This window comes from Salmo salar, chromosome 10 (assembly GCF_965601325.2).
Source record: "Salmo salar chromosome 10, fSalSal1, whole genome shotgun sequence".
NCBI classification, from domain to species: domain Eukaryota; kingdom Metazoa; phylum Chordata; class Actinopteri; order Salmoniformes; family Salmonidae; genus Salmo; species Salmo salar.
The window spans coordinates 25,548,768-25,573,076 of NC_138300.1; the positions used below are offsets into that span (position 1 = coordinate 25,548,768).

The following is a 24,309-nucleotide window of genomic DNA, read 5'->3' on the forward strand; positions in this document are numbered from 1 at the left end:
ATCCTGGTGTTCCAGTCCAATCCTGAACACTTTCACTCTACTGACAAAAGCTAGGTTTCCATCCAATTGGTGACAGATTTTCATGCGAATATGATAAAAAATCTGCATAAAAACAATATGCACAATATCCCACCAGAGGTGCGTTTCCAGCAAACTGGATAAAAGGCTGTGTGTGATGACGTATTGTACATAAAAATCACTATTGCAGTTAAGTTCCTGTGTAACGAACAGAAAACTTAAATAAATGGGTTTCCAGACAAACGTTTGCTGATAAAGTGGACGGGGGTTGGTTATATGATGAGATATGGACAAGAGCATGATCATTTTAGTTGATAATTGGCAGCCAGGCACTGATCATCATGTCACCAGCTTTCAAATAATAGCCTACCCTCGATATTTAGCCTAATGGAAATTTGCATGATCACCGTCCACTTAACTACCATGTGAAGTTCATAACTTATTTCATCTGCCTTTAAACTTTTCATGCTTTTCCACATAGTGTTGGTAGGCCTACAACGTATCATGTCATCGCGTGACTACAAGTTTACTTCACTGATTATCATATTAATATTTGCGCATAGAGACGATTCCACTGACATTTCTCACGTAGTTAATTTTACAGACACAAAAAGATCCCGCTATGTTGAACTAACAAATTGTCTGTCGACATCCATGAAATTGTACAGAGATTTTGTGTTACCGTCAGCCTAGTCTTTTTTTTAGGTCTATACGCCAGGTAATTAATCTGCATGAAATAGTTGGATGGAAACCTGGTTAATGACAGATTTCTTTTCATCAACTTTTCCTAGTTGGACAAGCTCCCATTTCTTTTTAGTTCTGGTTTACGTTGGTTCTTGTCAATACCGGGACCACACCAGTGGATGATGTAGCGCGTCTCCCTGCTGGCAGCACGTCTGAAGTTCCCCTCCATTGATGGCCTCCCATCCACATCTCTCTGGTTTGGAGGATTTCAGGCTTGTCCACTGTATTTCTTGCTGGCCCAACACCAGCGAGACACTGTATATCTAGGAACTTCCAATACCATGTCAGTCACTTTAGTCCTTCTAAATCTGACTAAATCTTCTCCCACCTTCCTCAAGTTGCATATATAAGCACTTAGAACATCTAGACCTTACTGTCTGTCATGTTCCCAAGCAGAGTACATATGACCCTTACTGACCCTCTGCACCCACATTGTCTAAAACATTTTTTTTTTAAAGTTACTGTGGGGTTGCAGAATCAAAAACATTTATATATAAAAGCAAGGCTGCTTGACTTGAACCATTTAGTTTTTAATGGAATGGTTTGGCTCACTGAAGATGACTGTAATGTGCCACAAATGGTCCAAATTGGGAAAATTATGCGCAATTTTCTCTTAGTAATCATTCAGAGGCTGAGCGTAGTAAAACAGTTACCTTCACTGAAAAGGAGAGAGGTCTTGGCACTCTGCATCTTGGCAAGTCTTGGTCCAATTTGGAGAGAGTTTCCAGAACTTTTCTCCTTTTTCTACTTTTATCTAGCTTATGTTTTGGAAAGCGAGGCGAATCTCATTCTGCAGAGTTTTGAGCCAGTAACAGGTCAGTAACAGAAAGCCTTCTACTGTGTGTGCTGTTCTACAGTTGTATGACACATAGACCCACTGACATGTGTTCTCACTCATGAGCTACCTGAGTACCCTACACTAAACCAACTGTCAAGTGGCATAAGCATCAAACTGAATGCTGTGTACTATAGTTTGACTCCCCGAGGCAATAACCGGTCTGATGTCTTTTCCCGTCCATCCCCGGGGAATTATTTCATTATTTTACAGCTTGTAGATGTGATCGTAGGTTGGTTATTTAATTATCTATAACATCTGCAGGCTGTTTGTGCAGGGGATAAAAAGTGCTACACTATACAGATATCAAACCACTTCATTAATTACACCACACATAAATCTGTGTAGCCTATAAGTAGGCCTACTCTTTGTCTGCTGCCAATTGATGGTTATCTGCTTTTCTAAACTAAACAAAAGCTGTTGTAGTACCTCTGCTTGCCAGCATCTGGAGTAGTTCACCATGAAGCCAGTCAAAGTTCTACAACAGTTCTAGTTTTATGTATGCACAGAAATACTTTAATATATCACTCATAGATACAAGAACAATGCTCTTAGATTCCACTTAGAAATACTATAAAGTATATATATATATATATATATATATATATATATATATATATATATATATATATATATATATAGTACAAAATGATGTGGACACCTCTACAAATTAGTTGTTTTGGCTTTTTCAGCCACACCAGTTGCTGACCGGTGTATAAAATTGAGCACACGGCCATGCAATCTCCATAGACAAACATTGGCAGTAGAATGGCCTTACAGAAGAGCTCAGTGACTTTCAATGTTGCACCGTCATAGATTCCACCTTTCAAACAAGTCAGTTTGTCAAATGTCTCTGCCCTACTAAAGCTGCCGCTAAAGTGCTGTTATTGTGTAATGGAGACATCTAGGAGCAACAACGGCTCAGCCGCGAAGTGGTAGGCCACACAAGCTCACAGAACGGACCACGCGTGTAAAAATTGTCTGTCATCAGTTGCAACACTCACTACCGAGTTCCAAACTGCCTCTGGAAGCAACGTCAGCACAAGAGCTGTTCATCGGGAGCTTCATGAAATGGGTTTCCATGGCTGAGCAGCCGCACACAAGCCTAAGATCACCATGCGCAATGCTAAGCGTCGGCAGGAGTGGTGTAAAGCTTGCCGCCATTGGACTCTGGAGCAGTGGAAACTCTTTCTCTGGAGTGATGAATCACGCTTCACCATCTGGCAGTCCAACGGACGAATCTGGGTTTGGCGGATGCCAGGAGAACACTACCTGCCCGAATGCATAATGCCAACTGTAAAGTTTGGTGGAGGAGGAATAATGGTCTGGGGCTGTTTTTCATGGTTTGGGCTAGGCCCCTTAGTTCCAGGGGAGGGAAATCTTAACACTACAGCATACAATGACATTGTAGATGATTCTGTGCTTCCAACTTTGTGGCAACAGTTTAGGGAAGGCCCTTTTCTGTTTCAGCATGACAATGCCCCCGTGTGCACAAAGCAAGGTCCATACAGAAATGGTTTGTTGAGATTGGTGTGGAAGAACTTGACACCCTGCACAGAGACCTGACCTCAACCCCATCGAAGGCCTTTAGGATGAATTGGAACGCCGACTGCAAACCAGGCCTAATCGCCCAACATCAGTGCCTGACCTTACTAATGATCTTGTGGCTGAATGGAAGCAAGTCCTCGCAGCAATGTTCCAACATCTAGGGGAAAGCCTTCCCAGAGAGTGGCAGTTGTTATAGCAGCAAAGGGGGGACCAACTCCATATTAATGCCCATGATTTTGGAATGAGATGTTCGAGCAGGTGTCCACATACTTTTGGTCATGTAGTGTAGTTTATTATCATTTTGATGTACAGCATTTAGAATTTCACCATTGCAAAGTGAACATCACTGTAAGGTTCATAAAGCAATGAGACAGAATGCTGACTACCAGGCAACTCCATGAAACACACTTTGGTACTGCCCTCTTCAGGAGACCTTTATTCATGTCAAACATTACACTTCACTCACTTTTCGATTGAGTTCAGCATATCTGTATGCTTTGCATGCATCCTGTTCACTTGCGTAAAGATGACATGCAACACACTTGTCATAGTTTTATGAGGTTTGAAATACTACTTTCATTGTCAGTTGATATCATAGCGTGAGTCCTGGCTCTCACTCCTCTGCCTTTAGGAAATACACCTTTTTAGCTGTAGATTTTACAGGAACCCTTCAATTCACATTGAACGGTCGGATCATGTCTCTACCTCTCGCTCCAGCACAGCCTTCCTGTGGTAAAGTCAGATGGCATGCCAAGACAGCTTACTCCACCAAACTCAGTGGCCTATGGATGAGAAGAGCAGATAACCAAAGGTGGGTTAGACACATCATGAATCTGCAAGTTAATTTTACCATAAGTGAATGAATCTCAGGAATTGCATTGTGTAAGCAAGTGGTAACATAAGTAGTTTTTCACTGAGTAATGTATGTAGTATTTAATCAAGTTGGGGTTTTGCTCTCATTTAGTGATTTCTTAAATGTTCCTCTCTGCATCTTGCAAATAGAGTTTATTAACAAATGTATGCTTGACATTGTCAAGTCCTATTTTACAGGTGATAGAGGATGCTATTCTCCAATATCAATATTTGTTGCAGAACATGACATGTACTGTATACTGAACAAAAATATAAATATAAATGCAACATACAGTTCATATAAGGAAATCATATCAAATTGTATTTGTCACCAAATACAACAGGTGTAGTCCTTACCATGAAATGCTTACTTACAAGCCCTTAACCAACAATGCAGTTCAAGAAATAGAGTTAAGAAAATATTTACTAAATAAACTAAAGTAAACAGTTGTAAGTACAATAAAATAACAATAACGAGGCTATATACAGGGGGTACCGCTACCAAGGCAATGTGTGGGAATACAGGTTAGTTGAGGTAGGTAGGGGTGAAGTGACTATGCATAGATAATAACCAGTGAGTAGTGTTGGCGTTGGCGTTCCGGTACCGCTTGCCGTGCGGGTAGCAGAGAGAACAGTCTATGACTTGGGTGATTGGAGTCTTTGACAATCTTTTGGGCCTTCAATTTAAATAAATTCATTAGGCCTTAATCTATGGATTTCACATGACTGGGTAGGGGCACAGCCATTTATTTAAAAAAAATATTTAACCTTTATTTAACTAGGCAAGTCAGTTAAGAACAAATTCTTATTTACAATGACGGCCGACATGGTGAGCCTGGGAGGGCATCGGCCCACCCACTGGGGAGCCAGGCCCAGCCAATCAGAATTCATTTTTCCCCACAAAAGAGATTTATTACAGACAGAAATACTATTCAGTTTCATCAGCTGTCCGAGTGGCTGGTCTCAACACGATCCCGTGGGTGAAGAAGCTGGATGTGGTCCTGGGCTGGCGTGGTTACACACGTGGTCAGAGGTTGTAAGGCTGATTGGGCGTACTGCCAAATTCTCTAAAACAACGTTGGTTTATGGTAGAGAAATTAGCATTCAATTATCTGGCAACAGCTCTGGTGGGCATTCCTGCAGTCAGCATGCCAGTTGCATGCTCCCTCAAAATTGTAGACATCTGTGACATTGTGTTGTGTGACACAACTGCACATTTTAGAGTGGCCTTTTATTGTACCCAGCACAAGGTGCACCTGTGTAATTATCATGCTGTTTAATCAGCTTCTTGATATGCCACACTTGTCAGGTGGATGGATTATCTTGGCACAGAGAGATGTTCACTAACAGGGATGTAAACAAATGTGTGCGCAAAATTTGAGAGTAATAAGCATTTTGTGTGTATGGAAAAATTCTGGGATCTTTTCTAATATCAGCTCATGAAACATGGGACCAAGACTTTACATGTTGCGCTTAGATTTTTGTTCATTATATATAGCATACATGTTTACTTTTTACAGCATCTATATGTGTTGGTCCAACCCATAGTCTTTTACTGTGAGTGGTCCCACAGACCCAGACTCTGCATTATAAGACTATGTATTTGTTCTTCACTTTTCATTATAAAAATAATAATAAATCTGTATAATGCCTCCTGATGGGCCAAATCCTAATCTGAGATTTCAGTAGCATACATATTTTATTATTAAAGGAAATATACTTTGGAATGTTCAAATGAAGTATTTATGATACCTTAGGCTATATTAATCTAGGCCTACTATCCACGCAATTGAGTCTATATCAGGCCTACACCATGAGAAGATGTAGTTATAAATTAGCCTGACAAGGCCAACTTTATGAAATCAATCATTTACATTTTAAAAACAACTTTATGATGCACAATAGCCTAATGGCGGGAGATTGTATGAAGTTTGCACCACATGGTTTCATATTGAAAACTCATTCAAATTAAATGACAAAAGCAATGTTTTTATCCTGTCTGCAAGATTTCTTCAGTTTGATTTTCTAATAATTTCATTTAAAATTAGGCTACAGATTTAGAAATCATAAAATAACTACCAGACATCTGTTTTTTTTAAGAAGTCCAAGGTAAAAGAAACAAAAGAGTGACCAATCCCAAGTAGTTCTGCTGAGGTTAAAATAACTTTTCATTTGAGATTTAAGTATTGTACTTTCTCTTTGTCTCCTTTTGATTCGTGCATCCATGGATCAGTGAATGTTTCCCGATGGTTAATTAGACATTTCCGCATGCAGCTATAGACAAAACCTGTTGCATTTGTTATTCTGATGTCATACCATATAGGCTAGAGTTTAACAAACTCTTCCAAGCAAAACAATTTGTTTGGCCAGAGGCTTTCTAATCAATACAAGATAATTGCATTTCTAATTTTGTTTACTGTTTAATGAATGTTCTTGTGGTCCTGTCCAAAACTATCATAAACATTTTATAACACTTCCAATACTCCTGCTAAGGGGCTTAGAATGAACAATTACTGGACTTCAGAACTAAAACGTATCAACAACCAACCACAAATAAAGAAAAAAATACAATTTATCTCACAGTGTAATGTAAAAGACCTCATAATTATTGGTAGCCTGGAAATGATTTTGTATTTTAAATCCATGTCAGGAGAAATACAACTTAGGCTTCTTCAATAAAAAATATTAAAATACATTGAGTTTATTGTCAAAGCAATGTGACATTTTAGAAATATTATTGTTTGTTTTATATAAATAGCCTACTCATTTGTTTTACCTCTCATATCACCAGTTTAGGAAAAATGGTTTATAGTTAGTCTTCAAATGATACATTTATGGTTATTGATAATCAAATCCATTAATGTCTTGTACAATGCATGTTGGAACCGTCAATTACAAATAGCCATATTCAATTGAAATAGGTCTACCCAGTACACTGTGGTGAAATACACAATGCATGGACCCCAATATTTTTTGGGGGATTAACGTCATCCAAGAAGTGAGCAACAAGTAAAACATTTGTTAAAACATATTTTTCCCATGAGTAGATGTTATAAAAAAAGAATGCTTTCAGTTGCATAAACCTGCATTTTCAAAAAACAGAACATAATGAAAAGTGGGCCTATGCCTTGTTTGGGCCTAGATTTAACTATCAAACATTAGGCTATTGCGTCATTAGCAAATTAAAAAGTGTAATAAAAGTCAGAAAACACAATCGCACACTCACTATTGAATGGATTTTGCATGATTCGTTTGACTGTTAAAATGCAAACCTGAGACTTCAATTCAAACAGGTGTATTATCCATTGCGTAATCACGTTCCTACCCTAGATAAGACCTTAATATTCTTAATCAAATTGTTATATTATGATTCTAATGAAAGGGCCATTTGACATTTGAACAGTGAAGTTAAATCGAAAGAGAAAAATAATCCAGTAATTGCCTATACATGGGGGATGTAATTGCTAGTACTAAAAATCATTAGTTCAGTTTAAGATAGGTAGCGACAAAAATGGTCTCTCGCATGCAAGCTACACATCTCTTAGAACCTAGTTATATAATTGCAATAAAAACCGAATTCTTCAACCAAAGAATGCATATTCATGTAGGTCAATTATCACTAATTTCTAGAATGATGTAATATATATACTGCTTTATGATGTTTTTAAATGTACTCATGGCCTACAGTTTTCAAGCGCTTTAGGCCTAATGAACTGAAACGCAGAAAGCAGGTGAACACACTGGGTTATTATTTGGGAATGTCACTCTTATAAACTCAAGTATGACATTCCTAAATGTTTTCAGTTATAACATGTCACAAGGCACATACTTTCTTTCGTGACTGTTGAAGAATATTGGTAAACCTTTTTTTTTTTTACGTTTCCAATATGAAGCTGCAGAAACCAGTTGGAGACGCGGGGTTAATTCCGTGAAAAAGTTAAGTTATAAGAATACTTCTACATTTATGAAAGTGAATATCAATAGCAAAACGACTAGATTCTGAATTAATTATAAATAGGCTACTCATTAATACATTATCAAATCATCTTCTGTTTGGAATGTTAGTATAATAGTAGGCTATAGCAAACTTGGGATGTATTTTCCTTGAGGATTTACGCACAACCGACTGTGGTCAAGTTCCCTGCTGCTCTTTTGAAAAGTGTGCGAGCAAAGTGGGGTTAAAGGCAATGGCAGATTTGACAACACCTGAAACTTTTGACAGCTCTCTAAACCATGAGGATCCCTCCCAGGAAATACATTGAATTGAATTGTTTAGATGTAATCACCAGTGTAATAAAGAGCTGGGGATCTAATTCTGAAATCACACACACACATACATACATACATACATACATACATACATACATACATACATACATACATACATACATACATACATACATACATACATACATACATACACACACACACACACACACACACACACACACACACACACACATACATACATACAGAGAGAGAAAGAAGTATAGCTACGTTCCAAACTTGAAACTTGCCCTAGAACAGTGAGAGGAAGAACAATTTCATTGTATATCTGTCAGAGATGACATGTTTTGTAATAGTGGCTCACAGTGGGTAAATAGTTGTCTTTTTGCTTTTTATGAACTACGGCATCAAGTGCCACCCTAATACAATGCCCTAAACCACACACACTCCCTCTCTCGCACACACACTTCCGCGCACACAGACACACACACCACCTTCGTGTTCATATATATCCTTTCTCCGAGACGACTGTAAGATCTCCTATTAGCCCATCGTTCGGGCAGTCTTTAAGGACATCCATGATCATACGAAGCATTGGTACCATCATAACTAAGGACATCTATGTGTACAATGCTGCAAAGCAATGAGACCGAAGACTCAGTTCTGTAATTTAAATATAGACAACCAACAACAGCACGATACATTACGACACCATCAAGCAGTTTACAGTTAGCAGTTTCTGCCCGAAATCGTAGCTGTAATATTGTAGTAAAATCTTTATTTTGTTCTATTGTACCTTGTAGCGAAGATTCTGCTGGGGTTGAAGCTGTAGACTTCGCGTGGGACGTTTCTGATTGATCTCTGTGCGGTGTAGTCTCCCCTCCGAAGACCACGGATTACCTCTGTTCGCGGATAAATGGATATGGAATAATAATAGAAACCAGTCGACGAGATGACCAGGCGCTGAACCGCGGTGCTGCATAAACTAGAACTTTTCTAGGGGGGTTGGCAGTTTCGCTTTGAAATGGTACGTTAACAAATCAATTTAATCATTATTTGTCCATGTTCCAACAGACGCAAGGCGAGAATGATCACGAGTTGTGTGCACTTTGTAAAATCCAATTACGATAATCGCGTAGAGCTGTATTTTGGTTTTCTGCTCCTTTGTTTCTCAGCAGTTGGGCTACTAATTTTCTTGTTGGTTTTCAGCCAAGCGGAACGTTTGTGGGAAAGGCTAGAAATGCAGACATACTGTATATTTGTTACACCGGCGCGTAATGATTAAGATCGTCTGCAAAGCGTTTTGGCACTTCTCCCGTAGTGAAATGTATTAGTTTTTTGCCAGTTTGAGTGGGGCAACGCAGATTCAATACCTGACGTCGAAGGCCAAGTTGAAGTTCAAAGCCAATAGACTCTGTACCGGGTTTAGTTTGTTCAGCAGAAAATGGCCGTGGCCGTAGCCTCAGGCGCGCCGGCTTGAATTTGAACCATAGACCGACAGAGACGCTCCGTCCCTGGTTGCAGTACAGTCCGAGTGCGGTTATAACACACATACTCGCGAGTGTTTTGAAAGTGCACTCAACTGGCTTATTTAGAGTTTTTGTGAAAACAATATAATTTATTTGGCCCTCTGTTTTGGAAATATCAAACGAATATATTCAGGACGTTATATTTTTGGGTGTCATAGATAACAAAATGGCCAATTTTGTCTGAACTGCAGTTCACTTCATGAAGGTTGATTTACCCACCACCACCGAACTGCTATAGACAAACTTGTGCTAATGGATTGGATGCAATTATTACTTCACGGTATTGTCAGATCAAGGTGAAAACAATATTGATGCAGACAACATTGTCCCTTCAGACTGATCTCAGAATAGTTTTCTTAGCTTTGCCCAAGATAACCTGGTCTACTCACTCAAAGTAGACCAAGAAGAAATGTTGTATGTCCTTTTTCTCTGGTCTGCCCATATGGAGAGTCCATGTATAGGCCTACTCTTGTGTGTAATGACATGGGGATATACTTACACTTTATAGGCCCCTTACAATCAACTTTTTGTGTGCATAGTTACAAAAGCAGAACGTGTCCATATAGTTGAAAGAAAGAATGTGACCATCTTTCTTGGACAGTTCTCCAAATATTATTGTCATTACACCTACCACTTGTTTTGTGGTCAAGTCCCATCGGACAATAAATACAATACTGTAGAATTTGATAAAAGTAGGTTAAGTCTGAATTCAATGAAAAGTAACTATGCTCACCATTGACGTCTTAGCGCTTTTACGTACATACGTTTATAGCTTATTATTAGTTTGTATAGATGTCTGTGTGACATGATTATAGAAAACAGTTGATAACGGATGATGAATTCAGAAGCTTGGTTTTCTGAATTGGTATTGCATAATTAGGATATCCACGTTATCAGAAGTGTATCGATTCTGAACATTTTGAAGAGCTGTTACATTTACAGTAATAACAGCTCAATTAAGTGTTGTAGGTTAGTCGTGAGAGGCCACTTGGGAGTGCAGGCTATTGTATCTGTGATGCAAGACTGTCATCAACGCACTCCAATGGTTCATTTGTACGATATTACGCAGCAATTTGCCAACGACACGTTTTGAATAAACGGCACAAGCGCACATGCAACATCGCTGTCCTCGATGCTGGGATAGGCTATGCGAGGGAGGGAGTGTACGTTCTTGCTTGGGCGAGAGAAAGTCCTCTGCAATTTTTGTTTCTGACCATCCGGTCCAGCGTTGCTCCTGATGATCTAAACGCAATACTTTGTTTTTCGTGGATTTAACGGGTATTGCTGGACACAGGGAATCAGGGTTACTGCTTCTTTAAGTTCTTTTTGGGGGATGGGCTATTTTCATAACGTCATTTCATTCCTCCCTCTTTTTCATTTTGTCATTCTTTGATTCTTTTTCTCCCCCCATTTCCTAAATGGAACAGATTGCCCGAGCCTTTTCATTTCCTAGCTTTCCCAATTTTTATTCAAAGTTACTCTTTTTATTTTTCAGGATTTTTAAGTTGAACTTTTCTTCTGTGTCATCGTTTTTGGAGGGCTAACACCTTAGTGGACGTAAACTGCAAGTCAATTGAGGCGATGGTGGAGGTGTTTATGGTGATGATGATGATGATGAACTGTAAAAGAATGATTCACTAACTTGTCTGTCTTTTGCTACCTGACAAGTCGTTATAAGTTCATTTTCATCATGATGTACTCTCCTCTCTGTCTTACTCAGGTAAATTATTCATTTTGCTTACTTTTTGGGGAGTTATTATGCATGAGCGTCTGTGTTGACTGAATGAACGTGGCTATGAAATGCAGATGATATTTCAGTTTAGAAAAGGGCGGGATGAGTGTTGGCACAGTCGGTAAGGAGACGTGGAAACCTGAGTCTCTCAGCCTATATTAACTTCAGTCTTTTTGTTATCACTGCTATAGTTTACTCAATAGCATTATGCTGACTCATGTTTAAAGTAGATATTTTTTTTCTCCCAGCTTTTCATGAAGTTTGTTAACTTTGGAGAAGTGCATGGCTAAAATAACATTTCATTAATTAGCTGTGACCAATGAAGACGCATGATGGCAACCTGTGCATGCCAGAAGTATCAGAATTCTTCATCTTAAAGTATCAGAAAAAGTTAGGCTATCGACCCTGTGTATGGGAGAGTTCTCCACAAAGTATCCCACTCTCTTTTGAGTTAAGGAGGGACAACAAACCAGCCCAAGAACTGTGGTCAGGCCTGGAGCACTTCGGCTCAGTAATGATGTCCTGATTAATTATTTAAATGCTTAGAATCATTGTAAATAAAGTGTGTGTGTGTGTGTGTGTGTGTGTGTGTGTGTGTGTGTGTGTGTGTGTGTGTGTGTGTGTGTGTGTGTTCTTTACCTGTGTCATGGAGTAATTTGCACTTAAAGCGTTTTGTGACATTTTGGAGTGCGGAAAGTTGTGTATCCAAATAGTCTATCTGTTTATTTAGAACAACTATCACAGTCTGCTATCAGGATATTCATTTAGAATATTTATGATTGAACAAGTCAGAGGCACATTTCTTACCTGATGTTGACGATTCTTTTATTTTTGCTTCATGCATTAGGATTAGGCTTATTTTGAGTCAGGTTGACGCACAACGTTTTTAGACTAGTTGAAGAAAATGTATTTTTCATCTAGTATGCAATTAACATTTAATTGAGGAGATAATATTTCATACACTTTGAATGTAAAACTTAGAGAGAAGTAATATCTAAAGAAAGGGACAGCCTGGCCTGTATGAGAGAAACCACGTAGCCTATGACCTTGCAAGGTAGGCCTATAATAGTCCATGGTTAGATTTGAGGAGCCTGTTTCAGTCTGTAGGTGGATGTGTTTCACTTGGTTAAAATGATCTAAATATGAAAAAACTTTCTTCCATTTATTGATAGCCTTTAGATGCCATTTACACACGACAAGTCATAGCCATATAGTCTTCATAGAGACCTATGTAGTTCACCAGTAAAATTCAAATGTATTTTTTATTTTCAAATGGAAATACACTTAACTTAATTCACATAAAGTAACGGGATAAAAAATGTATATACCTTGTTTTAATAGCTGGAGACATAAATAGTGCTTTAGTTTCCGTTAATAAATGCACTGCAAGAGGAATCCAGGGAAGAGCTTGGATTTTCTTGCCAGTTGGCAGAACTCAAGCAAGGACAAAGGGTGTTTTAAGGTCGATTTTCAGTAAAAGGCAGCATACTGTATATTGAATATGAGACTTGATGTGGCATTTCAGATGGACACAACTGCCGTATTTACTTTGGCTTTGGGATCTGCAATGGATTTAATAGCCCTGTTCAAAGATTTGTTTTAATTACAGAGGAAATTGTACTTTTCTTCAAAAATAAACAGACACATTGTTGCATGGTTCTAAACTGTTATTCTGAAGGAGGGTTTCTGAAGGAGAAAAAATAATATTAGAAACAATTACTCATGTTGCTGTATACAACAGGTTTCATATGTTTTACTGAATGTATATTTCAATAGTATTGTAACTTAACTTTGTAATAATACTGGTGACAGTTGTATTATTCGTGTGCTTTTGGAGTTGCCTTATATGAATTGTAGTAGTTCAAACTAAATAATGCCTTTGCCAGTTTCTTTTTTATAAGACTTTATTGATGTCTCAGATAGTGACATTATATTTTTACTGAAATGTACAGTATATAATTATGATTCGTTAAAATGAGCCTATGGTTTATTTATTGAGATTATCCAAATGAAATAATTAAGATGCTAAACCAATTGTGACGTGAAAAGTAATAAAGTTGAGTAATTATGTAGGATTAGTAGTTTTAACCCCTAGTTTATGCAGCCAGCTGGTTTGTTGAATTGCTCATATGCATATCTTTAAAAGTTTTGAACAATGGTGAATTCAGACTTGTTTTATGGTAGTAGAATATCAGTGCTGTTTGTAATATTTAGATTCACGTTAATAAAGTGAAACGGTTCTTTTTAAAACAGCAGCGATCGGCTCCTTTCATTGAGTTGGAATGCACAAGTAATTCATAAATTCCTGTCTATTTTAATTTGTAAACACCTGAGACTTCTGAGTTCAGACCACTAGTATTCCTGTTCTAAATGAGGGAAGAAATGTTTGTTTACAAAAAAGCACTCCGCTATAGTTTTCTAAAGTTGGAGTTGAGGCACTTTGCCATGCTAATTTCTGAGCCGTGAGCCTCCACCTGAGGAGAGGAGAGCTGCTCTTGTGCCCAGCTCAAGTTGCACCTTTTCCTGGTGTGGATTTTGACAGGGTCTGATAGCTGGAGTGAGCCAGGCTGAGCTCCACAGTGTGCTGCTGCACTGTGCTGTAGCAGGCCAACCAGCTAGGCAGGCAGGCGGGAGGTGAAGGGCCGGACCAGGCTTGCATGAGGCCTCTGGTCTGCTGGCTGTCTGAGGCAGGGAGAGAGAGGGGAGGCTGGGAGAGAGCGAGGGAGGGAGGCAGGGCGTGCCAGGCAACGCTGCTGCGGCTCTGGCTCTGCTGGCAACCTGAAGGGTTGTGGCACTGCTAACGCTAAACACAAGTTGTTACACATTATTCCTTTTCTGCTTCTCCTCTCTGTAGCTGCAAAATGCAGATCGCTAGAGTCAAATGTTCTGCTAACTTTTCCAAGAAGAAGATTTTTTTCTTTACTTCAGAGTTTCATTTCCTTGAATTCATGAGCGATTCTCCTTTAATGGCCTGACTGAGTTTTTGCTGACCCCTAAACCACTGTTTAGCAAATTATTTTCAGCAGGTTTCCCTGCTTGTGGTAGTGTGTTTTAAGGGGCATAACCCCAAGCTAGCATCAGTATGGTCAATAAATCTGGTCATGACAAAGTGCATGCCCTCAGCTACAAAGTGACAGTCACACCAGGGTATTCCTACAGCTGCATACAAAAACAGATATAGGGTCAAATATATATTTTAAGAGGGAGTAGAGCATAAAATTAGTAGACAGGGGTTTAATGCTTGGTAAAATATATGTGGAATTCATGGATGACAATTAATCTGTTCTTTTTGACAAATGTAGATATTTACTAAATGTATTATATGCTGAATCACATGATCATGAATAACATGAAATTATGACCCACCTTTTGTTTTGTGAAGGCATACATTTTCAAGATAGGGTACCTTGAAGCATGTCAGTTTATATTATCTGTCAATCTGAGACTGCCGCTTTGTAAGCCTGAGCAGACACAGTTTGGGGCATGTTTGCCAACACACTCTGATATCTGCTGGAGATCTCAAATCCCACTGTGTTGTAAGTGTGCTCTCCTGCCCCCATTTGTCATCGATTCATTCCATTAGAGCTGCAATTAGTTCCCACAAGAGAGCCCAGCGTCAGGCCAATCCACCATTTCACCATGTTAAAATCACCCAGAATTCACTCACTTGCCCTGTGTTTTGTTGTAATGGATGTGAAATCTAAATCTCATGGTTGTTCTCTTACTCAACACAGGCCTTTCTTTTTGTCCCTGTGGTACTTGTCGTTTGCAAACTTGTTTCCATTCATCCATCCGCATAATAGTTTTGCTTTTGTGCGATCAGTGTATGCGTTGCATAAGCGTGTTATAAAATGTAGGTTTCCTCCCCAACACTTTTTAAGCCCAGTCTCAACAAGAACTGTTTTTGTGTTTAACAGTTGTTCTGGGCCTAGCAGACAGAGCAGGCCCTTCTTTAATTAATGCTGAAATGCTCTCCATGGTTGGACACATTGTGTTTTGAGTGGCGCTTGCTGCTCTCTCAAACCCAACAGTTTCCAACAGAACCCCTGCTGGGTAGAGACTGGTCCTCTCTGAAGCCATCATCATCAACAGAACCCCTGCTGGGTAGAGACTGGTCCTCTCTGAAGCCAGAGAGGACCAGTCTCTACCCAGCAGAGACTGGTCCTCTCTGAAGCAATCATCGCTAGAGTGGGGGTGGGGAGAGTTCTTTCGGAGCAGAAATTCTTGCCCCACTTTTCCTCTGTGTCCTGAGGGGCAGTCCCTGACATGCTGTTCCTCTGCACCACTCATCAGACGCACTGTATCTGATGACGGTCGCTGTCTGCCTGCCTGTGCCAATCAACATGCAAATTAGGTTTATTTTGATTATTGGCCTCTCCAGAGTGTTGGGGGAGGGTCTTATACTTTTTAAAAGTCTTTATTTATTCATGTCAAGAAGTGGAAAAATGGGACGGTTCTTAAGTGGAGCAACTGCCTTCATGTGTTGATCCCGGTGACTGCCTGATTGTCACTAGGGAAAGTGAGAGGGCGGGGGCCCTAAAAAGTGCCCGCAGTTATAAAACCTCGGGACTCTTGGCATAGAGGCTGGGACTCCATGTGTCCGTCGCTGCAGATGTCTGTGGAAGGTTGGCTGCATTTCATATCACACCCAGGTTCCTCGGCAGGGAGCATGGTGAGGAACATTTTTAAATATTTACAGTATGATGCCTTGTTTAAATTCCATCTGAATATGCAACCTCCTCTCACCGGCAGCCAGGGGAGGTTAGAACTGAGGAAGCTTTCTGGGCTTTTCACTTGTCACATTGGCCAGACCAGGGTGTTGCTAGCTCTCTGTGACAGTTTAGCCAGGTTGGCAATGTCTCTCTTGTGGAATGATGCTTATAGTGGATGCCTTGGCCTGCAAAACCCTGGCCCAGAACTGGCCTTCAGGAGCCAGTTAGAACAACTACATCTAGTCTCTGAAGAGCTATTAGATAGAAGGAATTACAAACACAAACAAATAGGCTACACTTCAGCTCACAGCTCTGTGGTCCCTATTCTTATTCAGTTGTTATTTGTATTTGGCTGAAAGATATATAATATCTATTATTGTGTGTACCCACATGGGCAAAGTTCTGGAAATGGAGAGACATGGTCTTTACTATGTTTTCTGTCTGTCTATGTGTTTTGGAAGCGGATGAAAGCTTGTGAAGGCAGGCAGTTTGTTTCAGAGTTACAGGGTTTGAGGCTCAGTATTAGGTCGATGTGAGATGAACCTCCGTTCTTGGCAACACAGAGGGCTGCTGGAGACGCTTTTTGAAATGGTCCAACTGGAGGGATATCAAAAATATGCTGCTGCCGTGGCACAGCACTGGGTTTATTTAAAATATCTGTGAATCTAACCTTGGTCTGCTGCTGATGCCAATGTAGCCTTGTTATGTAGGCTTTTTATGCACCTGACTGAATTCCTGAGTTTTAACCATTCAATTACTCTTTCTAACGTCCACCAAACTTTATCCTTAAGTGTACCATAGAGCTCGTAAAATGGGAAATATTTTCTGAAGGATTTTGCTCAACTCTTCATAGCTTCAGGTTGTCTTTGTGTGAGGCTGTACGCCACGTAGTGTATATTGATCCGACAGTGATATTGTTTATCAGGAATACTCTGACACTTGACAAGTTCTTATTTTGAAGGCTCAACACATAGGGATAGAAAGGGCATTCAGGATCTTGGCTCTGTTTGCCTTTGATAAGTGTGTGTGTGTGTGTGCGTGTGTGTGTGTGTGTGTGTGTGTGTGTGTGTGTGTCGGTAGAGGTGCTGGTGGGCGGTGGCAGGGTGATCGTGACCACTTTAACACCTCTTCTCCTGTGTACTGCAATATAAAAGAATGGCATACATGGCAAGTGCTGTAGCAGTGTGTGGAGATGGTTCTGTTGTTTATGGCTGTAGAGAGGAACGGTAAGCGAGGAGATAAAGCTGTGTTTTGGGATTGGGACCTAGCCATGCACGACTGCCGCTGAGGGAGAGCAAACATTCGTCCTGCTCACTGTTCTGCTGCAGGTGCTCTCAGGAGGTCAATCATGCATATTTTGTATGGCTTGAGTTTTTTTTCCCTCCTGGAGCTGAAATTCAAATATTTTGGCTCAGTGTGAGACAGCCGCATGTGACTTCCAGCCTCGTGTGACTTGTCCACCACTTTGTTTATATCCTTAATATTAATACGGGTACTATATTACCACCTGAAATTAAGTGGCTTAGAAACGCTATCTAATAGCGTACGAGGCTTTAATTAATGCAACACAGTTTATTGGCATATTTCAAAATGCATGTCTCTAAGAACATACTCAATTGAAACACTAGTGATGCTTGTCACAGTGGAAAACAGGCTTGTTCTCTGTCCCTCCATCTCTCCTAGCTGGGTTCAGCTATATCCCTGACTGACTAATGCATACAGTAGAACAGCCTCTCTTAAAGCCTGATCCACAGCCCATCATGTCATCTCATCCAGGTCAGGGACACAGCAGGTACTGTACTGCTGCAGCAGAAGCCCAGTGGGCTTCAGCAGACACCAGCAGACATACAGTGCAGTACGGATGGGATGTGTGTTGTGTTGTACTCTATGGTGGTGCCCTCTGCAGCATGCTCTCTTGCGTCTATTATGTTCCTGTTGGACAAGTGACAAGGAACTATCCTGCCCTCTATTGAGATGCCCAGTTGTGATATTCCATCATCGTTGCAGGTCATTTGTGATTTCATTACAGTAGGGGGAAGAGTTGAGATGCCCAGTGCATCGAGGTACTGGTTCACACTGCTTAATAGTCGGCCTGTAATAACCAGAACAAAATTCATTCCTATGTTTCTTTAGCAGAATCGGAAGCATAAAACATTTACCGTGAAGGAAACTGACACTGTTCTGCAGGTTCGAAACCACACGCATTGTTCATTGTTACTTTGACATAAAGGTGGAATTTAGAAAGGAATGACAGATCCCTTCTGTTGAATTATTTGGTTTAGCAGGAACCTGAAATGCTTAGAAACTGTTCCGTGGTTGATTTTACTCCCTTGTTTTAGTTTCACTCAGTCAAAACAGGGTTTCCTAGTTACACAGGGTTTCCTAGTTACACAGGGTTTCCTAGTTACACAGGGTTTCCTAGTTACACAGGGTTTCCTAGTTAAACAGGGTTTCCTAGTTAAACAGGGTTTCCTAGTTACACAGGGTTTCCTAGTTAAACAGGGTTTCCTAGTTACACAGGGTTTCCTAGTTACACAGGGTTTCCTAGTTACACAGGGTTTCCTAGTTACACAGGGTTTCCTAGTTACACAGGGTTTCCTAGTTAAACAGGGTTTCCTAGTTACACAGGGTTTCCTAGTTACACAGGGTTTCCTAGTTACACAGGGTTTCCTAGTTAAACAGGGTTTCCTAGTTAAACAGGGTTTCCTAGTTACACAGGGTTTCCTAGTTACACAGGGTTTCCTAGTTAAACAGGGTTTCCTAGTTAAACAGGGTTTCCTAGTTAAACAGGGTTTCCTAGTTACACAGGGTTTCCTAGTTACACAGGGTTTCCTAGTTAAACAGGGTTTCCTAGTTACACAGGGTTTCCTAGTTACACAGGGTTTCCTAGTTAAACAGGGTTTCCTAGTTAAACAGGGTTTCCTAGTTATTCAGGGTTTCCTAGTTAAACAGGGTTTCCTAGTTAAACAGGGTTTCCTAGTTACACAGGGTTTCCTAGTTACACAGGGTTTCCTAGTTACACAGGGTTTCCTAGTTAAACAGGGTTTCCTAGTTAAACAGGGTTTCCTAGTTACACAGGGTTTCCTAGTTACACAGGGTTTCCTAGTTAAACAGGGTTTCCTAGTTACACAGGGTTTCCTAGTTACAAAGGGCTTCCTAGTTACACAGGGTTTCCTAGTTACACAGGGTTTCCTAGTTACACAGGGTTTCCTAGTTACACGGGGTTTCCTAGTTATACGGGGTTTCCTAGTTACACAGGGTTTCCTAGTTACACAGGGTTTCCTAGTTACACAGGGTTTCCTAGTTACACAGGGCTTCCTAGTTACACAGGGTTTCCTAGTTACACAGGGTTTCCTAGTTAAACAGGGTTTCCTAGTTAAACAGGGTTTCCTAGTTACACAGGGTTTCCTAGTTACACAGGGTTTCCTAGTTACACAGGGTTTCCTAGTTACACAGGGTTAACTTAATTGCATAAGAAAAATAATAACTCACAAAGACCTATTCATCAGCAATAACTTCATTGTGGCAGTGAATGCAGACAATGTGTGAGTATTTAGGCACATCATATATCACTGTCAAAGCAGAGGCTGGTCAGTGTAGAGATTTGCAGGAAGTACGGAGATAGAGACAGTCCCGTGGGACTCCTGCTAGCTGGCTGCTTCTGGGCTGCTGGAACTCAACTCTCCTTGGCTCACACGGCACTGGTCCCAGACATGAGCTGAATTCATTTAGGAAGCTCCTCTCCAAAATGAGGGCAAACCAAAGTCAATTCTTGAGGGAATTGTATGATATTGATGTTTCAGAAGATCTGATGATGGTGGTGATGATCTGAATGTTTGATGAAAGGATATTGTTTTGCAGTTACAGTTAAGTGCATGTCAACGTTTCCATGACAGTTGACCTAATGAGGCAATCTACGACACAGTCATGTTTGTCATTGTCCCCCTGTAGAGGGATTTCTTTGTGTGGGAAATAAGTTCACCCTTTCATCCGGTGTGCCATGCTAATAGTGGGGGGAACAGGAGGGTGGGCAGGGGTGTACTCTCAAGGGCGGTGACCTAGGATACCTGTGAGGACAGTGCTTGGGCCTGGGCTGACAAGAGGTTGGGATATGATTGGGGGCTTTACCCTGTGCCTGAATGAATCTCTATTGCAAAGCTGCTGGGGGATAACAAATGTTCAGCAAGTTTTCTGTTCTCCCTCTTTTTTTGTGGACTTCATTTTTTTGCATGAACCGTTCACTTACAACCGCTCTCCCACCAAGCAGAGCAGAGTAGAAAAACTGAGGACAGAGGGTCTATTCATGCTGGGTCTCTTTATTGAAAGGGTTTAAGAGCATCCTGCTCACTCTCTTTTCTCTTCACTTTAGATGACGCTGTGAGTGTATTCCTCTTCTTCCCGGCGCTCTCTCACTGTGCAACATATATCCACGGTCTTAAGAGTTGTCAGAAATGACATTCGAGGAGAGGGCCCTATAAAATCCGTGATGCGGTAAACGCGGACGGAATCACGGAATACATGCTTTAAAACAGAGTTCAACAATATAAAAAAATGTATTGAACCAAGTAGGAAATCTACTAAATGTATTCATTCAGTAATTTGCAACAGATTATCATAAGACATGAACAAAATGCATCAGTGATTCTTATTTTCCTTCAGCTTTCTACAGCGGCAGTGTGGGAATGTCTTTGTCTGTATGTGCATGTTGGTCTTCCACTTTGTGTAGCCGTTAGCAATGATGCTAATAATGTTAACTGTCTTCTGGTACGCTAACTGTCTCTTGCTGGTTCGCACTGAATTAAAGGGTATCTACACCCAATGATACATATTTCTTTGATGTGGTTTAAGTATTGTTGTGGACATAGAACACACAATGTTGTTGTCTTTCTATTAAAAACGTGTGATTTTGAGAGAGAAACCCCCACAAAAAACGGGGGAAAAAACTGAAAACTGAATTTGGGAAAAAATAAAACAGATTGTATTGAGCCCTAAAGAAGGAGAGAGAGGGAGAAGCAGAAAGACTGCAGGCCCCTTCAGAGGTGTGTGTGTCACAAGCCCAGACAGGGCTCCCTGTGAATTAGGAGGCTTGGCAACGAGCTGGGAACCATGAGGACACGTCAACATTTGGCCATTCTGCTGTGACCTAATATGACTCCAGCACCATTCGGCTGCAGACGTAGGGCAGGAATATCGCTCTCACCCAGTCTTATCTCAACAGGCAGTATTGCACATGAGAATTTCCTTTTACTTCAGCCCTGATGGTTGCCACATAACTGCACTCCGAGGCGGTGGGATGTTTATTGATAAACATTGTCAAGGTTGTTGGAAGCTGTAGAGGAGGCTGTCTAATGGAACACGTATGGAAAAATAATACGTTCTCAATACTGTAACCTGGTTAAGTAAAGGTTGAATGTTATGACATCAATGAAACGATGGTGAAGTACAGTAACTGTTTCATATGAGCTGTTCTGAGAACACTCAGTCTACAGGAAATAGACTACATATTTAACATTTCAGTGGGAAAATATTGAAACAAAGCATTTAGCTTACTCACTTCCTCAGAGAAATGGTGGGCATTTTTTCCAGTCATTTTTTAAGTTTGTATATTATGAAATTATGATTCTGAACATGTGTTACTGAAAGGATGCTTTCCCCCCCCCCCGACCACGCTGTTTCAATATCACTGGGAGATTCCAGTTACGAAATGATACTTGAGACTAGGGAACAAGCAGGTCAATTGAAGACTCAATAAAAGCAAACCTCATTACCAGAGTGGGATTCAGCCACAGTGAGGCTCAGTGGGTTGATCTTCAAAGAGCAGTCAGTCCACATCTCACTGAGTGGCAGCACAAGGCCTGATGGCTCCAGCACAGCTCTCAGGGCAGGGTTTTCTTCCTCAAAACACTTATGGAGGAGGAAGGGAGCTTAAAGAACAGGCTTTGTTCAAGGCTCAGAGCGGTGCCCTGTTGTGGCACGACAGGGATTAGGGAGATTAGCCCGCTAGTATGTTATGTAATTGAATGTAACTGTTAGGGAGAGAGGCGCTAGGGACATCACTGTCAGGATTTACTGCTGCTTGAAAAATCACCCAGACACAGAGCGAGGGAGAGACACAGAGAGAGAAAGACTGAGACGGAGAGAGATGGAGAAAGAGACAGAGATAGGGGCTTGCTGATGGCCCGTCATGATCAGGTCGCTCAGTTATTTTACCTAGAATGGCGCGGCAGACGTAAAGCTCTTCCAATTTGGGTCAGAGTTAGTTTAATCTGGAAAACATTTAGCGGAAAGTCAACAGAAATTTATCCATTGCCAAGCTGGTCCTAATTATATTTTGTTTTTAAGCTGATCCTTCTGTTATGCCCTCTGAGATATAGAACCATGTTTATCTATTCAATCAATTTATATGAATAGACACAAATTGTCATTTCTTTTAATCAGCCACGTAAGCCTCCAACATTTCTCTATTTGAATCATTCAGTGACCAGTATGGAAAACAACAATGTACTTTGATGCAGTGGTGGAAAAAGTACCCAATTGTCATAGTTGAGTAAAAGTAAAGATAACTCAATAGAAAATGACTTAAGTGAAAGTCACCCTGTAAAATACTACTTGAGTAAAAGTCAAAAAGTATTTGGTTTTAAATATACTTAAGTATCAAAAGTAAACGTAATTGCTAAAATATACTTGAGTATCAAAAGTAAAAGTATAAATAATTTCACATTTCTTATATTAAGCAAACCAGATGGCACCATTATTATTATTTTTCCAAGGATAGCCAGGGGCAAACTCCAACACTCAGACATCATTTGCAAAAGAGGCATTTGTGTTTAGTGAGTCTGCCAGATCAGAGGCAGTAGGGATGACCAGGGATGTTCTCTTGATAAGTGTGTGAATTGGATCATTTTCCTGTCCTGTTAAGCATTCGAAATGTAACGAGTACTTTTGGATGTCAGGGAAAATATAATGGAGTAAAAAGTACATGATTTGCTTTAGGAATGTAGTGAAGTAAAAAATATATAAATAGTAAAGTAATGTACAGATATCCCAAAAAACGACATAAGTAGTACATCAACAATTTTTACTTAAGTACTTTAAACCACTGCTTTTATGTGCTTTAATCCACTAGAAAAGCACAGTAATACTATTGTAATTCTCTATTTCCCTCTATTTATGTAATGCCTTGAGGCTTCTGGCCACAACATCCTGGCTGTTAAGAGGTCAGGGCAACTTAGGATAACTGTATTTATGATCATAGGAAATCTAACTGGTTGTTCAAGACATCGATCCACGTATGCAAGTTCTCATATGTTTCCTGAATATTAGCACAGCACCTGAACAGAGTTGCTACAGACCTACTTTTAATGAGGCTAAACATTTTGTGAACGCTTGTGCTTCTGGCACCAACAGCTTATCCATTCATTACATTTTTCTCATTAGAGATGTTAGTAAAGTAAAATATGTTAGTCAGTATCCCGTGTGGCTCAGTTGGTAGAGCATGGCGCTTGCAATGCCAGGGTTGTGGGTTTGATTCCCATTGGGGACCAGTACGAAAAAGGTATGAAAATGTTTTAAGTCACTGCTGTAAGTTGCTCTGGGTAAGAGCGTCTGCTAAATGACGTAAATGTTAAACACATTATACCTGCTCCTCAATCAGATTTACAGCACAGAGCCAGAGGCTGCAAGTATTGCTCGCACTCATGGAAGGGAACTACATTCTCTTGACAGCAACTCATTTTGTTAGTGCTTCAATAAAACTCTCACACTTGCTTTTAAAAACCATATGACTTAACCGATCTTGATAAGGAAAGCTTCAAACTGGGACGGATAACTGTCAGCCAGTCTTGAAATTTACTTCTGACTTTAAATTATTGAAAGGCTCCATATCCTCCTCTTTTTGACTGATCAATTATTCATCCCATTTGGAAGTAGATTTAATTTGATTTGGGTCTCTCGCTCTCTCTCGGATCTGCGGTTCCCCTGACATAGAGGAGTGGAGAAAAAGACATAGAGAGAGAAGGAAGACCTAGTTATTTTTTCCCTGGATTCTCCAGGATTAGAACTGTGCTGTCACAGTAGAGAGCTAAACCCAAATTCAATTAATGTGATTAAAGC

At 40.3% G+C, this 24,309-nt stretch overlaps 1 protein-coding gene and 1 long non-coding RNA gene across 8 annotated transcripts in view; one reads left to right on the top strand and one right to left on the bottom strand.

The window, feature by feature from the left end:
• Positions 1-3,528: 3,528 nt before the first annotated feature.
• Positions 3,529-9,268, bottom strand: LOC106613853 (uncharacterized). Its single transcript, XR_001330568.3, has 2 exons — positions 9,021-9,268; positions 3,529-3,927 (listed from the first exon to the last, which is right to left on the bottom strand). It is a non-coding gene; the product is annotated as an uncharacterized LOC106613853 (long non-coding RNA).
• Positions 8,992-24,309, top strand: part of LOC106613851 (nuclear factor 1 C-type) — a 117,706-nt gene continuing 102,388 nt past the window's right edge. For 2 of the 7 annotated variants that reach the window (XM_082956836.1, XM_082956837.1), the window contains exon 1: positions 10,736-11,473. In XM_082956836.1, the coding sequence (XP_082812962.1) occupies positions 11,444-11,473 (30 nt within the window). In that variant the 5' untranslated portion in view covers positions 10,736-11,443. Of the gene's footprint in view, positions 9,252-10,735; positions 11,474-24,309 lie in introns of those variants that run through there. The other 5 variants (XM_014216530.3, XM_014216528.3, XM_082956833.1 and 2 more) reach the window with 5 other exon arrangements.